This window comes from Chamaea fasciata, unplaced genomic scaffold (genome assembly GCF_029207755.1).
Source record: "Chamaea fasciata isolate MVZ Bird 193981 ecotype frontalis unplaced genomic scaffold, bChaFas1.0.hap1 SCAF_1, whole genome shotgun sequence".
Taxonomy (NCBI): domain Eukaryota; kingdom Metazoa; phylum Chordata; class Aves; order Passeriformes; family Sylviidae; genus Chamaea; species Chamaea fasciata.
In genome coordinates, this window is record NW_027094086.1 from 123239664 (window position 1) to 123256788 (window position 17125).

General features: G+C 40.1%; 1 protein-coding gene across 10 annotated transcripts in view; it reads right to left on the reverse strand.

Moving 5' to 3' along the window:
* The window catches only part of HDAC9 (histone deacetylase 9), a 457129-nt gene that overhangs the window by 263193 nt on the left and 176811 nt on the right, over positions 1-17125 (reverse strand). For 8 of the 10 annotated variants that reach the window (XM_066196204.1, XM_066196228.1, XM_066196196.1 and 5 more), the window contains one exon: positions 14816-14878. In XM_066196204.1, coding sequence (XP_066052301.1) covers positions 14816-14878 — 63 coding nt within the window. Of the gene's footprint in view, positions 1-14815; positions 14899-15319; positions 15456-17125 lie in introns of those variants that run through there. The other 2 variants (XM_066196237.1, XM_066196181.1) reach the window with 2 other exon arrangements.

Here is a 17125-nt window from a genome sequence, read left to right on the forward strand (position 1 = left end):
AGATTTCTTGTTTCCTAGAAGTCTAATCTCTTAGAAAAGCTGGATCTTTCCCAAAGCACATTTGTTTCATGTAAGTGAAATTATTAGTTCCCAGACAATTATCAATATTCGGACACTGGCATGTACAATCCAAAGGCCACGGAGTGAAATGAGGTGCCAGGAGGTAGCTGGTGCCTGCTCCGCAGAGGTGACAGGTGATTACCACAGATCCACAAGCTACAACAAGCACTCTCTTCAAAACGTATCTCAAATCCAGTAAGACCACAGGTCTTCCTAACAGCACTGTACCTCCAGAGCCACCTTGCATTTGGGGCACACCAGATTTCAAAGGCTGGCCTCTGAGTGAGAAGTTATTCTTCCAGCGCTGTCATCTGGATAAGAGGGAACGTGGGTTTGAGTGTGGCCAAAAAGGGATGACAAAAATAAGTGGTAGGTATAAAACCAAATGAAGTCCTCTACCATACAGGATCTTAATTTTTTTTTTCTCTACTATCCACATGAAATAATATTATTAATTACCTTTTAAGACAGATTTTTCAAAGCTGCAAAAATTAACAGCTAAGAGGTACAAAGGAAAGACATGAAAAGAGCTAAATATTGACTAAATGCCTGAGAAATTTCAGGTACATGTTCTGAGCTATTATATACTGAACACAATTCAGTAATAGTTAAAATCCTCAGGTTCAGGTGTGCCTAAAAGTTTGTAATTCAAGAGGAGACCCTGCCTGATTTAACAGCAGTGTGAATGTCTAGTGCTTACAATGCAAGAGTCTAAGGCTATTGAGTATAAAATCTTGGGCAGGAATGAGTAGACATTATATTCCTCTTCTTGCAATACAGAAACTTATTGAAGCTATGCATGCCAAACACATCTGTATTAATCAATCAATATAAACGCAGACAATATTTTGGATAGATATCGCACATAACAACTAAAACTGTGTAAGTCCCTCAAAACTATTATTACCTAGTGGATTACATATTATACAAGCAGAGATAAAACAGTTGTCATCTTAATTTAACAATGCAACATTTACATTTTTTGTATTGTTCTTGTGATACATAAAAGCCTATTGAGCACTTAAAAAGCCATAGTAAGTTAGACCAAGATAGTGATATGTCATCTGTAGAGGTCCAAACATACCTGTGCAGTTCTTCTCCTTTACTCAATTGATTTCTCCCTCCCTCTCTCACCTACACACTCTCAAGCATATTTGACACCACCAAGAAAGAACTTCAGTCTTTCAAGTCTCCTGCATTACTCTCGATGACAGGTGTGATATGACTTCTTTCAGCTGGGTTACACTAAAACAATCTCATCCAAAATTTTTAAATTGAAAAATAAAATGTGCAGCATTAAGAAGCCCCTCAGACACATTGAAATAAAGGAAGAACCAAGAAAAACATGTCCAAGTGATGACCTGAACTAGAACCATATTGTTTTGAGAGGTCTACCGCTGTAGGCAATGGGATTGTTACAACACTCCAGTTTGTGCTGGGGTTTGTGCCATGTCTCCTCCTTCTTAATTCTGTCATGGCTGCATCAGGGCTCACTGTGAACCATGCCAGCACCCAACCTACATGAGCCATTTCATGCTAGTGAAGTCAGCAGTACCCAGCAAGTGCCCCGTGTTCTGATATCATCATGTACAATTACACAGAAGCTGTTTTGCCTACCCAGCAACTTTAGGCTACAGTGTTCAACAGCTACCACCTCATCTAGGGACTGTGGAGAACAGAGGACTTCTTACTTCAGTCCAGAACAAATTACATCAGGAAACTTCACTACTTTGATGGAAACAGCACAGCTTTAAATTCAACTAATAAATGAAGTTATAACTGAATAATAACATTTTTTTACCCTTAATCTGGTTAAAGATCCTCAATAATCTTGCAAGGAATGTTCTAGCTACATAGTTTTCATGAGAAATTAACATATACCATGAAATGTGGGCATTATAAAATATAACAGGTAAGAAAATAGAAAAAAAACACTTGCACCACTAAATCTAGCCCTATGAATTTTGTAACATAACTCCTCTACGAGTAATTTTAATCTGTAGCCAAATAGCTGCAGTTGGTGCTTTAGAAACTGCTTCAGCCTCCTACCTTAGTTATTTATGTCTCCGCTCTCCATAGGTCTTACTGAGACAAAGAAGTTCTAACATCTAAACTATTCTTTTCTTTGCTTCAGGCTACTATTTCATGCTTTACCATCTTTTGAGAACAAATAATTCCCTTCCTTCATTTATATTGTTACCTTAAAGTTATTTATAGCCAGTGCCCGTGTCCCTTGAGCTCTCTGTTATAGGCTATAAATATAGCTCCCTTAATCCCTTTTCATATGTTTTATCCTCTAGTATTTATATCAGATTTGTAATCTTTATATTTTCTTTTCATTTTAAACTCTGGACCACAGCTACAGACAGGATCGCAAATGAGTGGTGAAACAACCACAAAAAATTTGTTCATTTTAAATATGATCTGTTTATACTGCTATAATTGTGAACACACAAGTCCAGATTGAAATGTGTAAACTACTGTAATTGCTTTAATCTCCTGACACTTTTAAAACAAGTTATTTTGAATTTAAAATTTATAATGTTTTGTCTTAGCAAAAATTATTCTAGCCAAATGAGAGCCATGTATGTAATTTTAAAAGATAAAAAGCAAAGAGATATTCTTTCCCCATATGTTCTCTAAGAAACTATATCCCCCATTAACAGTCACAACTGAGCCAATTTTTGTTTAAACTTGAGGGAACAAATCAAGTTTGATGCAAACTGATTTTTTAAGATGCAGTTATGAGCTTTGAATTCTAGTTGTATACATACTTTGAAATATAAAAGCATAAAAAATTCTTTCAAAGGGTTAATAAGATGGTGACTGAAAAAGGGTCTGGATTTTACTGGGGCTGTGACACTTGGTACTAGTGAAGGATCTGGTCCACAGACTAATCTGGACTTGCAAAATGTCCTTCACAAGGTGTCTCACTGGAATTTGTGCCCTGTTCTGTAACTTTATGTGAAGTTACAAGAACTCTATAGCTGATCAAAAATGGTTTTAAAGATAAAAAACAGAAGGGAAATAAATATTCTTTTTGAATTTCAGGAAAGGTTGATAGTGCAGTGAGGCAATAGTAATTGCTATTTTAATAGAGGTCTGGAAAGAAGAATAATGGAAAAAAGATTGATTGGGTTAAAACCACAGATGAAACAAATCTCTTCAGGACATTTCACGGAAGGCTCTGAGGAATGCCAGAGGTCCTAATAAAGCTTTGTGATAGGGAAACAAAATACAAGAGTTCACTCATTTTTTGCATGTGTATGGTAATTTCTACTGGGAGGAATGAGTAGAATATGCCTTACTGTGCTTCATTAACCTTAATATAACCTTAAAAACAGATGGCTGTCATTGCAGACAGCTCAGTGACAACATGTGGTCAACGTACAGCCAGATCCAAAACTGAAAAGTGCTGAAAGCAGGATAAAAGTAAGTTTTCATATTCATCAATGAGGCTTTGTCATCAGAAATATTCCAGTTCTGTTATCCCATCTCAAAGGGAACCATGTCAGAAACAGGAAAACACTAATTGGATTTAAGATGATTAAGAGCTTGGGAAGACTTCCATAAGTAGAAAGAGTCTGATTTTCATTTGCACTACGATACTTTTTTTTTTGCATGGAACACGTACTATTTATATCCACCTAAGCATCCATCCATCTATATTGGAAGAGGAAAACCATATTATGAATGATAATTATTTGCATAACTACAGGCCTTCTGGGGAGTGCCAAGTAAGGGTTACATAAAACCAAAGCAGATTTAGTGCAGAAATGTAAGATTAATATATACAGCCTTCCTCCTGCAGAAAGTAACTACTGTCTTTCAGGTAGACTTTATAATTGCATTCAGAATCATGAAGTTTAAGCATCTGAACTTGTTATCTAAGGAGAAAGATGAGTTTTCTTCTCTCTACTGAGAGTTTGGACAATTAGTCAAATAGCACCTCCTGAGAGCTGGACACAACGTTACTTCCTACATGATTGTCACTAACTAATGCTTCTAGTTCTCCATTCTGTCCCACTGGGGACACAGTTTGTGGCTGTCACCAGCTCAGATGTGCAGACTTTCACAGCAAAGCAACAGCAGTGAAAAAATTCTCTCCTTTCAGATCTGGCATCTTCTACTTTGGCTGTTACTGTGGAGAGCACAGTCGTTTTGAAGGGTTCTGATCCAAAAAATGTCTGTACAGCCTTGTGCCAGTCACGAGACTCAAACTGCGCCTTCAACTTGAAACTGCACTCAGTAAGAAATTCATAGCAACAACTGGGAAAATTATACGGTCCTTTTGATCTCCGTTTGCTAACATGTCAGCGTGTCAGTTATTTTATGGTTTTGGTTTACATTGGGAAATATTTGGTTACAGTACCTAACTAGCGACCAGGAAACAAGATACACGAAGGAAAAATTTTTCTCCCATAACTTGAATTCTACTGATTTCCAGATTGTCTAGGAAGTCTAAGGACATACCAAAGCACACTTGGGTTACAAAACTAGAGGACAGGAGGGACTGCAGTGGGAGAATGTCTGGAAAAACATTTTCTCCACAAATAATGTACCAGCAAGTGAATGCAAGAGCCAGGAAGACCTTCCTGGAACAGACACTGTACTAGTACTGATACAGCTTTGAGATGAAGACAGCTACTGGTTCCAGTACATTCAGTTTTGGTGCAGGTTGCTGCAGTCACCAGAGATAGAATACTCTACTTAATGCAAAACAATGTACATTTTTAGGGTATTTTCCTTTCACATTAACAGATAAAATGTGCCCTGTGGATGATGAAAGGTAAATTATTGACAGCTTCACAGGGACAGAACTAGCATAAATTATACTTAATGGTAAAGTGCTATGTAGTTCACTGGAGTCTAACAAGGTGCTACTTAAGTGTGAAATTTTAGGCTCTGTCCTGTAAAATGCTGAGAGAAGCAAGGTGAAATCTACCGAAGATTTCCCAATCAGCTGTTTAATGTATTTTGGGGCCAACATATCCCATAGATGAAACTGAGAGGAATGGTTGTGCCTCCCTTCCCCACTCCCTCTGACCCCAAGGATGATGCCCTCCTTCCCCACACTGCAGCACACACTGCAGTGGCATGGGGGCCTGGGGGTCATGTTTTAACCAAGGTCATCTCTTCATTCCACCACCCCAGTGTTGGTACAAGTGATGTGACTGTCCATCAGAAGAATGAGGGTCCAGAAGAAAGGAAGAAAAGGAACAGTCCACATTTGTACATGCAGTCATGTCTTTCTGAGCTGGCAAGACAACGCTAAAGACTATTTAGCTGGTAATGTTTTCAAACCAGCCATGCACCTAGATCTCCTAATCACTACCAGAACAGACCTGCAATAGTATTCCCTAGAAGAAATAACAAAGACAGACCTTTAAGAATGAGTTTCTGAACTCTTGGGAACAAACCTGTGCTGCTGCACACCTTTGGGTATCTACAGATGAAGAAGGGCAGACAGATGAGGAGGTTTATAGAATGTGCATCTGCCTCCGGTGGGCTGCTAGGCCTGCAAAAAGAAATCCACTTTGCCTCAGGCACTCATTCAAGCCTACCTCAACTAACTTGTTAAACCCAAAGCTTCCAAAATTTCTGACAGGTTTTAATTTAGCCATGCCAGTGTCCTCTGGAGGACAGGCAGAGTAAGACTGGTAATAAGGCAATATATATAAACCTTTGTAAATGCATCCTGGTGACAAGTAGATATGTATGACCCAGTAACCAGAGAGGGGCATTCTTTCTTAGATGAGGTTTAAAATTTTTAGCCCAAGGGTAATTTTTTTCTAAATATTACCATTTCTAACCATATATTTTTTAAAAGAAATAGCTGTGTCAGTATTAGTATTTTTAATCATCCATAGCATCACCTTTACTTAATTCGGCTACATTAGCATTCCTGCTTTATTTGTCTGCCCATTTCCCTTTGATTTTGGCATTTGTAATTTCCCTTCTTAGTAAGTTCTCCAGATGCCACATTATCACCCTGTATACACTAGCACAAGAAGAAAAAACAAATGAGAAAATCAGCACAGAGCTCAGAGAATTGCCTACTAGGTCAAGCAGAAAAGGCAAGACAGGAATGGTGCAGCTGACACAGGGATGGCAATTCATGGCAAAGCTCTGCTGAGATCGCTCTGCAGGTTCTCCAGGAAAGCTGAGCTACACTTGGTGGGAAGGAGTTCAGGATGGTGAGATGCACCAGAATCTGAATTATGCGCATAAACAAAATCTACCTACCCTCTCCCTCTCGCAAACCTCACTTCAGACCAAGAAAAGAGAAAAAGAATCTCTCCAGTGGCAAGAGAAATCCCTGAATACTAGCTTATGTGTCATTACAAGAGTAACACAGCCCTGGGTTGTTTTTAACAACTCTTGTTGATTCTAAAATATTCACACTTACCCATGTATTCTTCATGACGGCATTAGAGATTTCTTTGACAGAAACTTCTCTCATCTCAGTTGATTTCTTTCTTAACTGTTTTCAACCATATTCTTCCTGTGTTCATGGACAGTTAGAACTGTGCTTCAAAATCCCCTGGTTTCCACCTCCCACATAGTTCTCTTACATCTTCAGAGCCTTTCCCACCCTCCCTCACAACAGCATTTTAACATAGGAAGTGCTTGTATGGCTCATTTCTGCCCTACTACTCCACTTATAAAATTCTCTCATACCTTCAAACCCTTCTCTTCTTCTGCCAGTCCTTCTTCCATAGTACTTGAGAAAACCGAAGTAAAATTTATGATATCCTATGGAATTATTACTGTGACAACAACTGACAATACTTAATAGAAACAATAGAGTAAAACTTTCTTCCTCTTCTGATACAGGTCCTGTAGGAGAACAGTGGCAGCAAATAAAAGGATGCAAACTCTCTGATATGTCCATGAAAACGAGCAGATGCCTCTTTGGAGCCTGGAACAGTTTTGAGCATATGCATGACACAGGCTGGACAGCTACTAGACCAAGGTAAAATGCTGTCCCGAATTTAGGTCCCACTAGATTTCAGCAGCTGCTGTGCAAGAATTTTGAGGATAAGCCTTTTGAAGCATCCTAGAAATTTCTATATAGCCCTTTAACATCATGTGCCCACATGAAATAAATATATGCTAATATAAAGACAGCATAAATGCAAATACAGATGATTTTCCTTTTGCTATTTCTAACACCATTCTGTGCCTCATACTAATTCCATCACTATTTATGTCAGCATAAAATCTCAGAAAATCTAGGTATTTTACTTTATGATTCTTTGTGATACTGCAATACATATATTCTTTTAAGCAGTTCAAAACTTCAAGGTCAAATTCAAATTAGAATATTTAAAATACAAAGAGTCTAGGAGTTTTACATTTTTGTGTCTGTAAAAAAAAGACTTAGGCTTAGGAAAAATACACATTTTCAACCAGGATGTTTATCTAGAAATCAAGTAAGTAGATGTAGAGATGTAAGAGAACTTACTGTCTCTGCAAAAAATGGAGTTATGAACAGGTAAATAAAAAGGCCAACACTAACATTTTACTGAATGAATACAAAAGTCCAAAAAAGAGTCTCTGTTTAAGATTAAGCACTAACGGTCTGTTTTTCCTGCTCTCTCTCTCATATTGTTACTGTACAACACCAACAAGGTGGTGGCCTTGGGCACCAAGAAAGTAAAAGGAAACTTGGATTAAGAACAGAACAACTGGGGGAAATTATTAAATTAACATTAAGCCTGCTCATTATTGCATTCCAGACTTCACTGAAATTGAATAACTGTGGTTCCTCCCTGTGGCATGCATACCTTCAACCACAGAGATCATGAAAGAAGAACAATAGTCTTTGACTGTAAAAACATGATTTATATATTTGGCATTTTCAAAGAATTCGTGCCGTTACTTCTCTTGTCTCCCTTTGATGATATTCAGTCTTATTAGCAGAAAGAACATGTTATCATTAGAATAAAGCAACCTGCATTTCCAGCACATTCAGATGCAAAAGGTTTGAATTCTTGGAACTCATCATGTTTGTATAGTCCACAAGCTGGAAGGAGTTTACAGCCATTAGACACCAAACAAATAAAACAGATGTGTTGGCTATGCTCACATTATGCTAAATGCCAAAGTACCTTTACAGTCATGTACACAACAGCCAGGCTGACCAAAAAAAAAAAAAAAAAAAAACCAAAAAAACAACTTCTTATTATATAATGGGAGTTAAACCAGCACCGTATCATTCAACCATGCAGAGCTTCCACCAATTTTTTAAGCCTTTTTACACCAGTAACATTTTAAAGTAGAACAAATCAGGTGCCCCCTGATTACATACAAAATCTGCCCAAACACAGAAACATACCATTTATTTAGAGCAGAAAGCCAAAAGAGATGGAATTCATTAGATAATTATAATCCATTAATATTTCCCTATTTTGTCAGCAGCCTGCTTCCTGAGCAACAACTGCAGGCAGAGGCTGCACTGACACCCAGCTGAAGATGTGCTACTTTCCTATTTTTGCTGCTCTTTACTAAACTGCCACTAAAAGCTTCCTCCTAGTTATACACATACAAACACAAAGATCCCAGTGAACTACCTTAGGAGAGAATGAGCCTCACTGTGTTCTTAAACAACAACTCGCTTTAGGTTTAAAGTTTTTCTATTGAGCAGAAATGTTTGTGTAGCAATCATGAAGAACACTTTACTAAAAATTTGTCAATTTGCTGAAGCTTCCTGTTATGTCTTGTGAAGATCACATAGAAGGCTACTTGTACAGCAGACATCACTTTTATGTAACCAAATTAGATGGGTCCATTTTGGAGGAGCTTTGTGCATATGTGACATGTTCACACTGAACATGGAGCTTGACAAAGCCGACCTCTAAAAATAGCACCTGGTTATCCTTGTTCTCATCAGCAGCCACAACCCCATCTCAGCTCTGTCATTTGGTGCATCAATCTGGCATCCCTCTCCCTCCTCCAGAACAGATAGAAGCTGTGGTACCCTGAGGTATCTTGTTTTAGGAGAGGTAAGATGTTTGCATCTGCTGCAAGCACACATTTTAAACAATATCCCTGCCCCTCAGCAGGCAGTTATCATGTTGTTTTGGCAGCAGGAAGGAATCTGTGGTTTTTCTTGAATGCTGCTCTTCCTTATTTAAACTACCAGAAATAAAGCAAAAATGACAGAATGCTCTGTCTATAAATAATCATTCCGGTGTACAGTTATATTAGGAGGTAACTCAGATGGCATGATAACGCCTAACAGGCTAATCTTAGACCTGTAATGCCATAAGATGAAAATAACTAGGCTAAGAATAACTGACCCAGAGGAGTCAGCCTGTTAAAGAGATCCACAGAACAGAGCATTTTAGATTTTCGTGTGTTTAACAATAATATCTGCCGACTGGTTTCTCTATGATATTTTGTATTGTACCCAACATATGAAACTCTACCCCCAGCAGTAGTTGGGAAAGGTTAAAATGCAACGTCTGAAATCCGCCCCATCATCTACACCAGAACCTGAAATGAATGTGCATATTTTGCAGCCTATCCATCGATTCTGCTTTCTCCCAGCTTTTGTTTTTTCTGCAAAGACAGTGCAGAAGAGAGGGGTTGGGCAGTCAGCACAGAAATGTGGGTCTGATTAAAGCTCTGGCAGTAGAAGCTTTACAAGCACTCCACATATCGAGTGCAAACCATAACAAACTAAATGTATTCTGCACATAGTTTTATAGAAGGGAAGACTGGCTGGAACTGTGTGTTTGAGTGCAATGCAAACCAACACATGTTCTGAAGCCAAACAGCTAAAGCAATAAATGACCAAAGTAAAAAGCTGTTTTCCAATAAAGAGATTTAGTTCAACACACTGAAGAGAGGGGAGCTAGTGTCCTAGCACCAGTACTAGAGAACCTCTGTACTAAATGCAACGTTTAATGGTCTCTGAAAAGCACTGAAAGAGGTTTTGAAGTAATGTTTTGTGTAGTTTTTTATTTACTTTCCAGCTTTTCTAACTTGCTATTCTTGTCAACCTTGTACTTTGAGTTTCAGGCTTTTCTCACAAGCTATAAATATACCTCCTAATACAGAGCAAGACCATCAGGTAACTACATAGCACCAGAAGCCATGACTGGAATGAAAAAAGAAGGAAAAGGCAACGCTATAACATTAGTTGTTACAGCATTAGACACATGAAAATGGCAGCACTGGTCTGTATTCAACGTCATCTCAAAACAAGAAACAGAAAAAGCAGCTTCATTCCATTTTACCATGTTTTTCTTCAACTGAATTCATAACCAAAGTTTGGTCCAGCACACATTCCAAGGCAAAACCTCTACTCAAAATCAGTGAGATTTTAACTATGTAAGACCTACAGGTCTATGTTGCTTGTTTCTTCTCATTGTATTAACTGCATATGGCTCAGGCCTTACACTTCCCTAACAATTAATTCAAATACTTCTGCTACTACTATGAAGCACCAGATGATTACACCTCACCTTTACAACAGGCACTGAAAAGCCACTCTGGTTGTTATCCAGAAGTTTCCTATATTGCATTTCCACATTCCATTTTTTCATTACTCTGAAGAGAACCACAAAGCTCAGCACATCTATTCTCATTCTTTCTGCTCTCTCCAAAGTGCAACTGCCTGAGATACCATAAATGAAACATTTGGTATCTGTATGAAGTTCATGTTACCCGACTGAGATATGCAGGTATGTCAAGTTTTTCATGAGTATCACAGCAAAATTTTAAATGAACTTGCTTTCTGCAGGTTGTCTGCAGGAAATGGTGAGCATGTAAAGGTTTTGTTCAGAGAAAAAAAAAGAAAAAAAGAAAAAAACGGGAGAGCAAATACCAAAGAACTTTCCCTGAAGGCAATACAAATCCATGTGTAAAGCAACCCACACGTACACAAGGTCATGCAGACACATGATAGAGACAACACATGAGACAAACTGTGCACACTGGGGTTTACCGAGGGAAGATCGCTCATGAGGACCTGTCAGCCCACGTACAGCGTGATGTGTGCAGCAGGAATTCTGTCATTTATATTCAAGTGACACAGTTACATTTCCTGACTGGTGCAGAGAATAAACATTCACTACATCCACTTGTGACACTTGTGAAATCAAAGGTATTTTACAAGCCTGTAGGTAGATGAAGCCAATCAAATTAATCATTCTGAACCATTATATTCCCTTTAGACTAGTTTTGCTCTATTGATTCCAGATCCTGACAGGTATCATTTAATGTGTTTCACAGAAGGATTACCTGACATAAGCAGGATTGTGTAACTTGCTCAGGTCACCGGTCAACTCATTGACAAGCCAAGCTTTAAGCTCAGGATCTCCTTGAACTCTTGATTTTTCCACACAACAGCTTTGGGCAGGAAGCAGAGGATGCCTTATCCAATAAAAACCAAGGTGGAATTCAGGCAGGGTACTGCAAGGCTGTGCACCAAGATACGGCCAGTGGAGAAGACTTAACAACCTTACCCTTTGAAAAACCAGCACTGTATATTAAATCACCAAAAATGGGCATTACTTCCTAAAGTCCCACATCTACAGATACCAGGACTGGGTCAGTCCTTCCTTCTCCTTCATACGACTACCATCTGTTTGAGAACTTAGTCCTGCATTGGTTATTTATTAACTACATTTTAATGAGTGTTTTTTCCCATGGACTGTGCTGCACCAAATGCTTTTTTTTCAAGGACTTACAGTTTGTTACCTGTACTGTGGAAAGATCAGAGGCCAGCTGAATGTTAGGATCCACTGCGGCATTGCACACACATGGAAATTCAGTCTTTTTGTGAGTCCCTTTTTGTAAAAGGGAAAGAATAGATAAATAATAATTCTAGCTAAACAAGAGGCTTTAGACCCCAGATTTATTTTGCAAATGTAAAATTAAAATAACTGGGGTATCAAATAAGAATACATCAACATCATTTTCTTAAATAAAGATGCACAGCACTTGCTGCTGCATTTTAGAGCAACAGCACCATATGGGAGAATTTAGTTCAGTCTTCTCAAGATAGCTGAAACTGCTCTCTGCAGTAAGGTGTAGGTGTCTGCAAATTACACAGCTTCTTGAGTCAGCGCCGATCTAGATTGCTCCATTCATAATTAGACTTTTGATTGGTACCTATCCAGATCATCTCATTCATAGTATGACTTACAAGCAAGGATGGAGACAGACAGGCAAAGCAGTAATTGAGGGAGAACTGATTCTCATCACAGAAGTATTTCTTATGTCTGCTATTTTCAGAAATTTCTTAGACATTTTGCTTTGCAAATCCAGTCCATTGACCAGTGAACCTGTCCTCTTTGGGGATCTCTCCAGCCCAGTTTAAAATCAGTTGCACAACATATGTGCATTGCATCTGGGTACAAGCAAACCTAAAAATCTGACAGTTGTTGGCTGTCTTAAGTTATTATTGAAGTCTTTGAAGCAAGAACATCAAGGGTGCAAAGCACAAATCTGTTACTTTCTTAACTACATGCAACTTTTTAACCTGAGTATAAGTCACAAACATTTAAGTGAAGATAACTTTAAAGTAAGGGCATTGTAAAAAGGAAAATTAAAATGACTGTTTCTGGCTTCACCAAATGCTGGTGCATACTGCCATACCCTAGTTATTTCTTTTTTCCCCATATGCATCGTAAATGGAAACAATGAAAAGTTACCAGAACTGATCCTGCAAGATGAACTTGAGGTAGCTGAAGGTAACCAAGAGCAGCACCAGGCTTTGAGGTTTCATGTGACATGAATTGAAACTGCAGACTATGTATAATGTCAACTACTTGTAGTTGTGTTTTAAAGGCCAGCTGAAACACAGAGGAATATTTTATGTTCCACAGAATGTGTGTATATATACATATATATATATATATATATATGCTTAAACATCTTTTATTTGGATAATGTTCCTGAATAAGCTTTTGTGGGGATTGTTTTTAGTCTAAACTCCCCCTCTACTTTACTTGGCACTACAGGGGAAATTGTGTATGTTATACAGACTTACCTATGTACTATCAGATAAAAATCAACAGCTACATGATCTTCTTATTTCTAATGAAGACAAGCCGAGCCATAAACTTACAGAAAATCACCTCCTTTTCTTGAGTTTCAAATTTAAAAATTGCTATTACATTAGTTGGCAGTTAGAGGGTATCACAGTGAGATAAACCCCCCAAATTTTCACTTGTGAACCATTAATTTTAACTTGACATAGTACTAAAAAAAAATCCCCAACAACAACAACAAAAAAAAGCCAAACAGGAGGGAGAGGATGCAACCAACCTTATCTCCAACCAATTTAAAGCACTGGACACCTGTTGAGCTGTTCAGGAAAACTAAGGAAATGCAATAAAGGAAAGCAACAATTCTTGAATGAGAGGTTGACACTGTAGATGGCTTTGCAGAAGAACTGTAACACTTCCAGGAAAATTTTTGCTCTTACCCACATTCTTTGCTAGAGCTTTGCTGTTCATTTTTATAAACGTGCCTTCACCTGATTTGTGTCCCTGACAAAGGAGTTGAAATTGGTCATCAACAATCTAAAACTGCATGTAAGAAAGGAGCACAAGTAAAACTTTTAGCTATTTTTCTACAAAGCAGGAAAATAAACAGTTTTTAAAAAACAAACTAAGAAACATAGGCTCAACAGGTGTACCAAAACAGGTAACATGTGAAGAGAGGTATGGCCTACACACATAATTACCTTTAAAAACTGAGGTCAGTCAAGTTTTTGGAAAAAAAGAAAAAGAAAAAAGCAAAGCGGGCACAAACTAAGACTAAAATACATGCAAACAATTCACCCTGGATTCCACATACGGATCTTCTATAAAACTAACACTTTCTGAAAAACAAAGTCAGAAACCTAGGTTTAAATAGATACAAACTGGAAAACACTGTGCCTGAATAAACAAGAGTTTCATCCCAGTGAAAACTGAACTGGAATTAACAGACCTTAGGAGAGAACAGGCAAGAGCAGACAACCTGAAATGTTGACATTTTTAGCCCATCTAAATTGAATGGCAATAATTCTTCCAGGTTAATTTATCCTCAGTAGTAGGTCTCAAACACGGCTAGGAAAGAAACTAGAAAACACAGGAGTGGTTGGAAATACATAAGGAAACATTCAGTGTTCTTTCTGGGCAGCTTTGAAATACCTTCATGGAATAGCACATCCAATTTACATCTCAGTGAGTCATTACATGTAACTGGCATTGCCAGGTTCACAAATATTTTTAAAGGAACAAAACAAACCATGCAGTTTAAAGACCTTTTGCAGTAGCACTCTAATGAAAAGAGAAAGGGATTGGTATTAAACCCCCTTCATATGCAAACTAGAGAAATGGAAACTCACAGAAAGAGCAAATACTGTTTACGACAGACATATGACTAGAATTGCTTATAAGGGGCTCTAAATGCAGCCTCCTGACAAGGTCTGTCTGAGGAAGCCTCTTCCTGTGAACAAGCCTGTACCATGAGCCCCATTTTGTAATCACGCAACAAAAACAAACAAGGAAACCCAAACTCGACTTCAGTTGTAAGCATTTTGCTGCGTCTGGAAAGCGGCAGACCAAAGGAGACAAACTCCTCACAAAAGCAGCAGCTGCTGTCAAAAATACTACCGGAATCATATAATAACTTAGATAAAGCCCACAAAAATAAAGTCACTTCTTAAAAGGAAGGGTGTTTTCTTGTCATGCCAGGCTGTACGTTCCCGGTCAGCCACTCAAGTCTAAGGCACGGAGCTGTCTCTTACCTGAGCTGATCATGCTGTGCATTCTTTGCTGAGCCAAGAGCTGTTCACGTCCAGAAACCCCATCTGAGGAAAAACACGATTCACTCTCGTAAATTGTCTGCAGCATATTCCAACTGGTCTGCACTTCAGCTACACAAGAGATTCATCACTGCACTTGCACATAGGCGTCGGGCACGACCCTCTGCGGTCCTACCTCCTCCAGCGAGGGTCGTAAGATTATACGCTTCGGCAATTAGCAGTGTTTAAGCGTTTGCACAAGTATCTATGAGGAGAGGGGGAAAGCCCAAATCCAGTGTCGGCAGCCCCCGCCCGCAGGAAGGGAGCCGTGAGCGGGCGGGGGACTGAGCGCTGCCGAGTTTGAGCAGTTGCGTTCGGGCAGCCAGCGGCAGGTGGAAGAAGAAATGAAGAGATATCTCTGCGCTTTGGGCTTCCTGGCAGGGCGGGAGACGGGGGGAGGAGGGGGGGGGGACTGCCTCTAACAAACCATCAAACCGAGTGAGCCACCTTTCCAGGGGAGCCGCGGAGGGTTTAACCGAGTTGACCCCAGCCTAGCCCCGCGCTGCTGTGCCCGCGTCCCGCTCCGCTGCCGGCCGGCTGTCCCTCGGCCAGGCGGCTGGGCGAAGTTGGCGGGAGCAGCAGCGATAACTCATTTGCATTTGAATTGACACCCTCGTGGCCCAGCGGCGGCAGAAATAGAACAATGGCCGGCCTGAGCCAAAAATAGGTCAAGCATGGCCGGGTGATTGGAGCCTGCATTAATGCGTTTAAAAATACCACAGCAAACACAGCTGTCCAGTCTCTGTCTTTCAAACCGCCGCCCGTCCTCCGTGCGCCGCCCGGCCTGCAGCTCAGTTAACCCCTTCCCCCTGCCCAGCCCGTGACAGTGGGGACACGCCAGGGGGGAGGCAGGCAAGGCAGGAGCGGGACAGGGACGATCCTCGCCCGGGACTTGCGCCCCTCTCCCTCCTCACCCTCCCCCGGGGAGCGTTTTGTGAAAAGAGAGCAAAACGCCACGGCCTCTTGTCTGTATCGGTCCTAAAATAACGCTGGGAGGTTTTGCTGGCGATGTGGTTTCTGCCTCGCCCACGCGCAGCCATCCTGCTGTTCTATTTTTGCTGCCCGTTTCTCTGGCTACGCCACAGTTGGCTTTGGCAGGGGAGCCAGGCGGCCGCCAGCTCCCTGCAGGACCCGCAGCCGCCGCCGGAGAGGCGATCCTGCAGCTCCTGGGCCGGGGGGAGCAGATGTCCGTGCGGGACCTGGCTTTGTACGTGCAGCTATAAGCAGCCTTTCCGTATTTAGCATGCTTCATATAATTCTTATAGTAAGTCACCAGTTGTGGCACAGCGTGTTAGACACGCTTACCGACTATGCACTGTTTGGTTGAGTTGCTAGAATTTGGAGAGGGGCTGAGTAGTTCAGAGTTATTTTTAGAAGCATTAGGCAATTTACACGGCGTCTTTTTCACTTCTCCAAGATGATGAGGTTTCAGAGGAGCAGCTTTTGACAGTGTATCAGACAACAGCACCGTGCTCCTCTGTGGTCTGGCAAGTTTCACACATGTGAAGTTCATTTCTCATAGTGGTATTTCAAAAGTTGCATCTCATTTGATGATTAATATACCTACACACAGATAACTTTTATTTCAGTGTTACAGACAGTACTTTACTTCTCAGTCCTACCCTGCCTACAGCACTTTTTATACAGGTGACCAAAGCCTGTTGCTTTCTATATTATACAGCAGCTTGACTACTCTCCTACCGAAATTATAAATCTGTTCCCATGTTTCTGCTTGATGGGAGCGACAGTGAGATATGATTCCTCACCATAATCAAGAAGCCAACACAGAAGCTGTCTTGGAGCTCTCTAGAAATCCACAGAATGCTCAACTATCAACATAATATTTTGCTCCTGAAGACACAAGAATTTGCCCAGTATTTGGGGCTCTCTTCTACCTTTTGGTGAAGAATCTTCTGAATGCTCTTTAACTTACATGACGGATCATAGACAAGGGCAGTATGGTTTTTAATATACTTCTCACAAACTGAAGAAATACTTCACAAACTTCAAAAATACTTCACAAACTGAAGAAAAGTTTCCCAATAACAAAGTACTGTGACACGCCTGTGATGTTTGTATACTCGAAGGCACCTAGGAAGTCTGTGGCTCAAGTCATCCTGTCATCCCAATCCTTTGCTTCCTCCATGTGCCAAATCACCTGGTCCTGCTGAGAGTTAGGACTTGCCCCCTGGACAGAGAGACTGGAGCAGCTGGCAGCAGCAGGGGTTTACCCTGCAGAATCCTCAAGTTAGC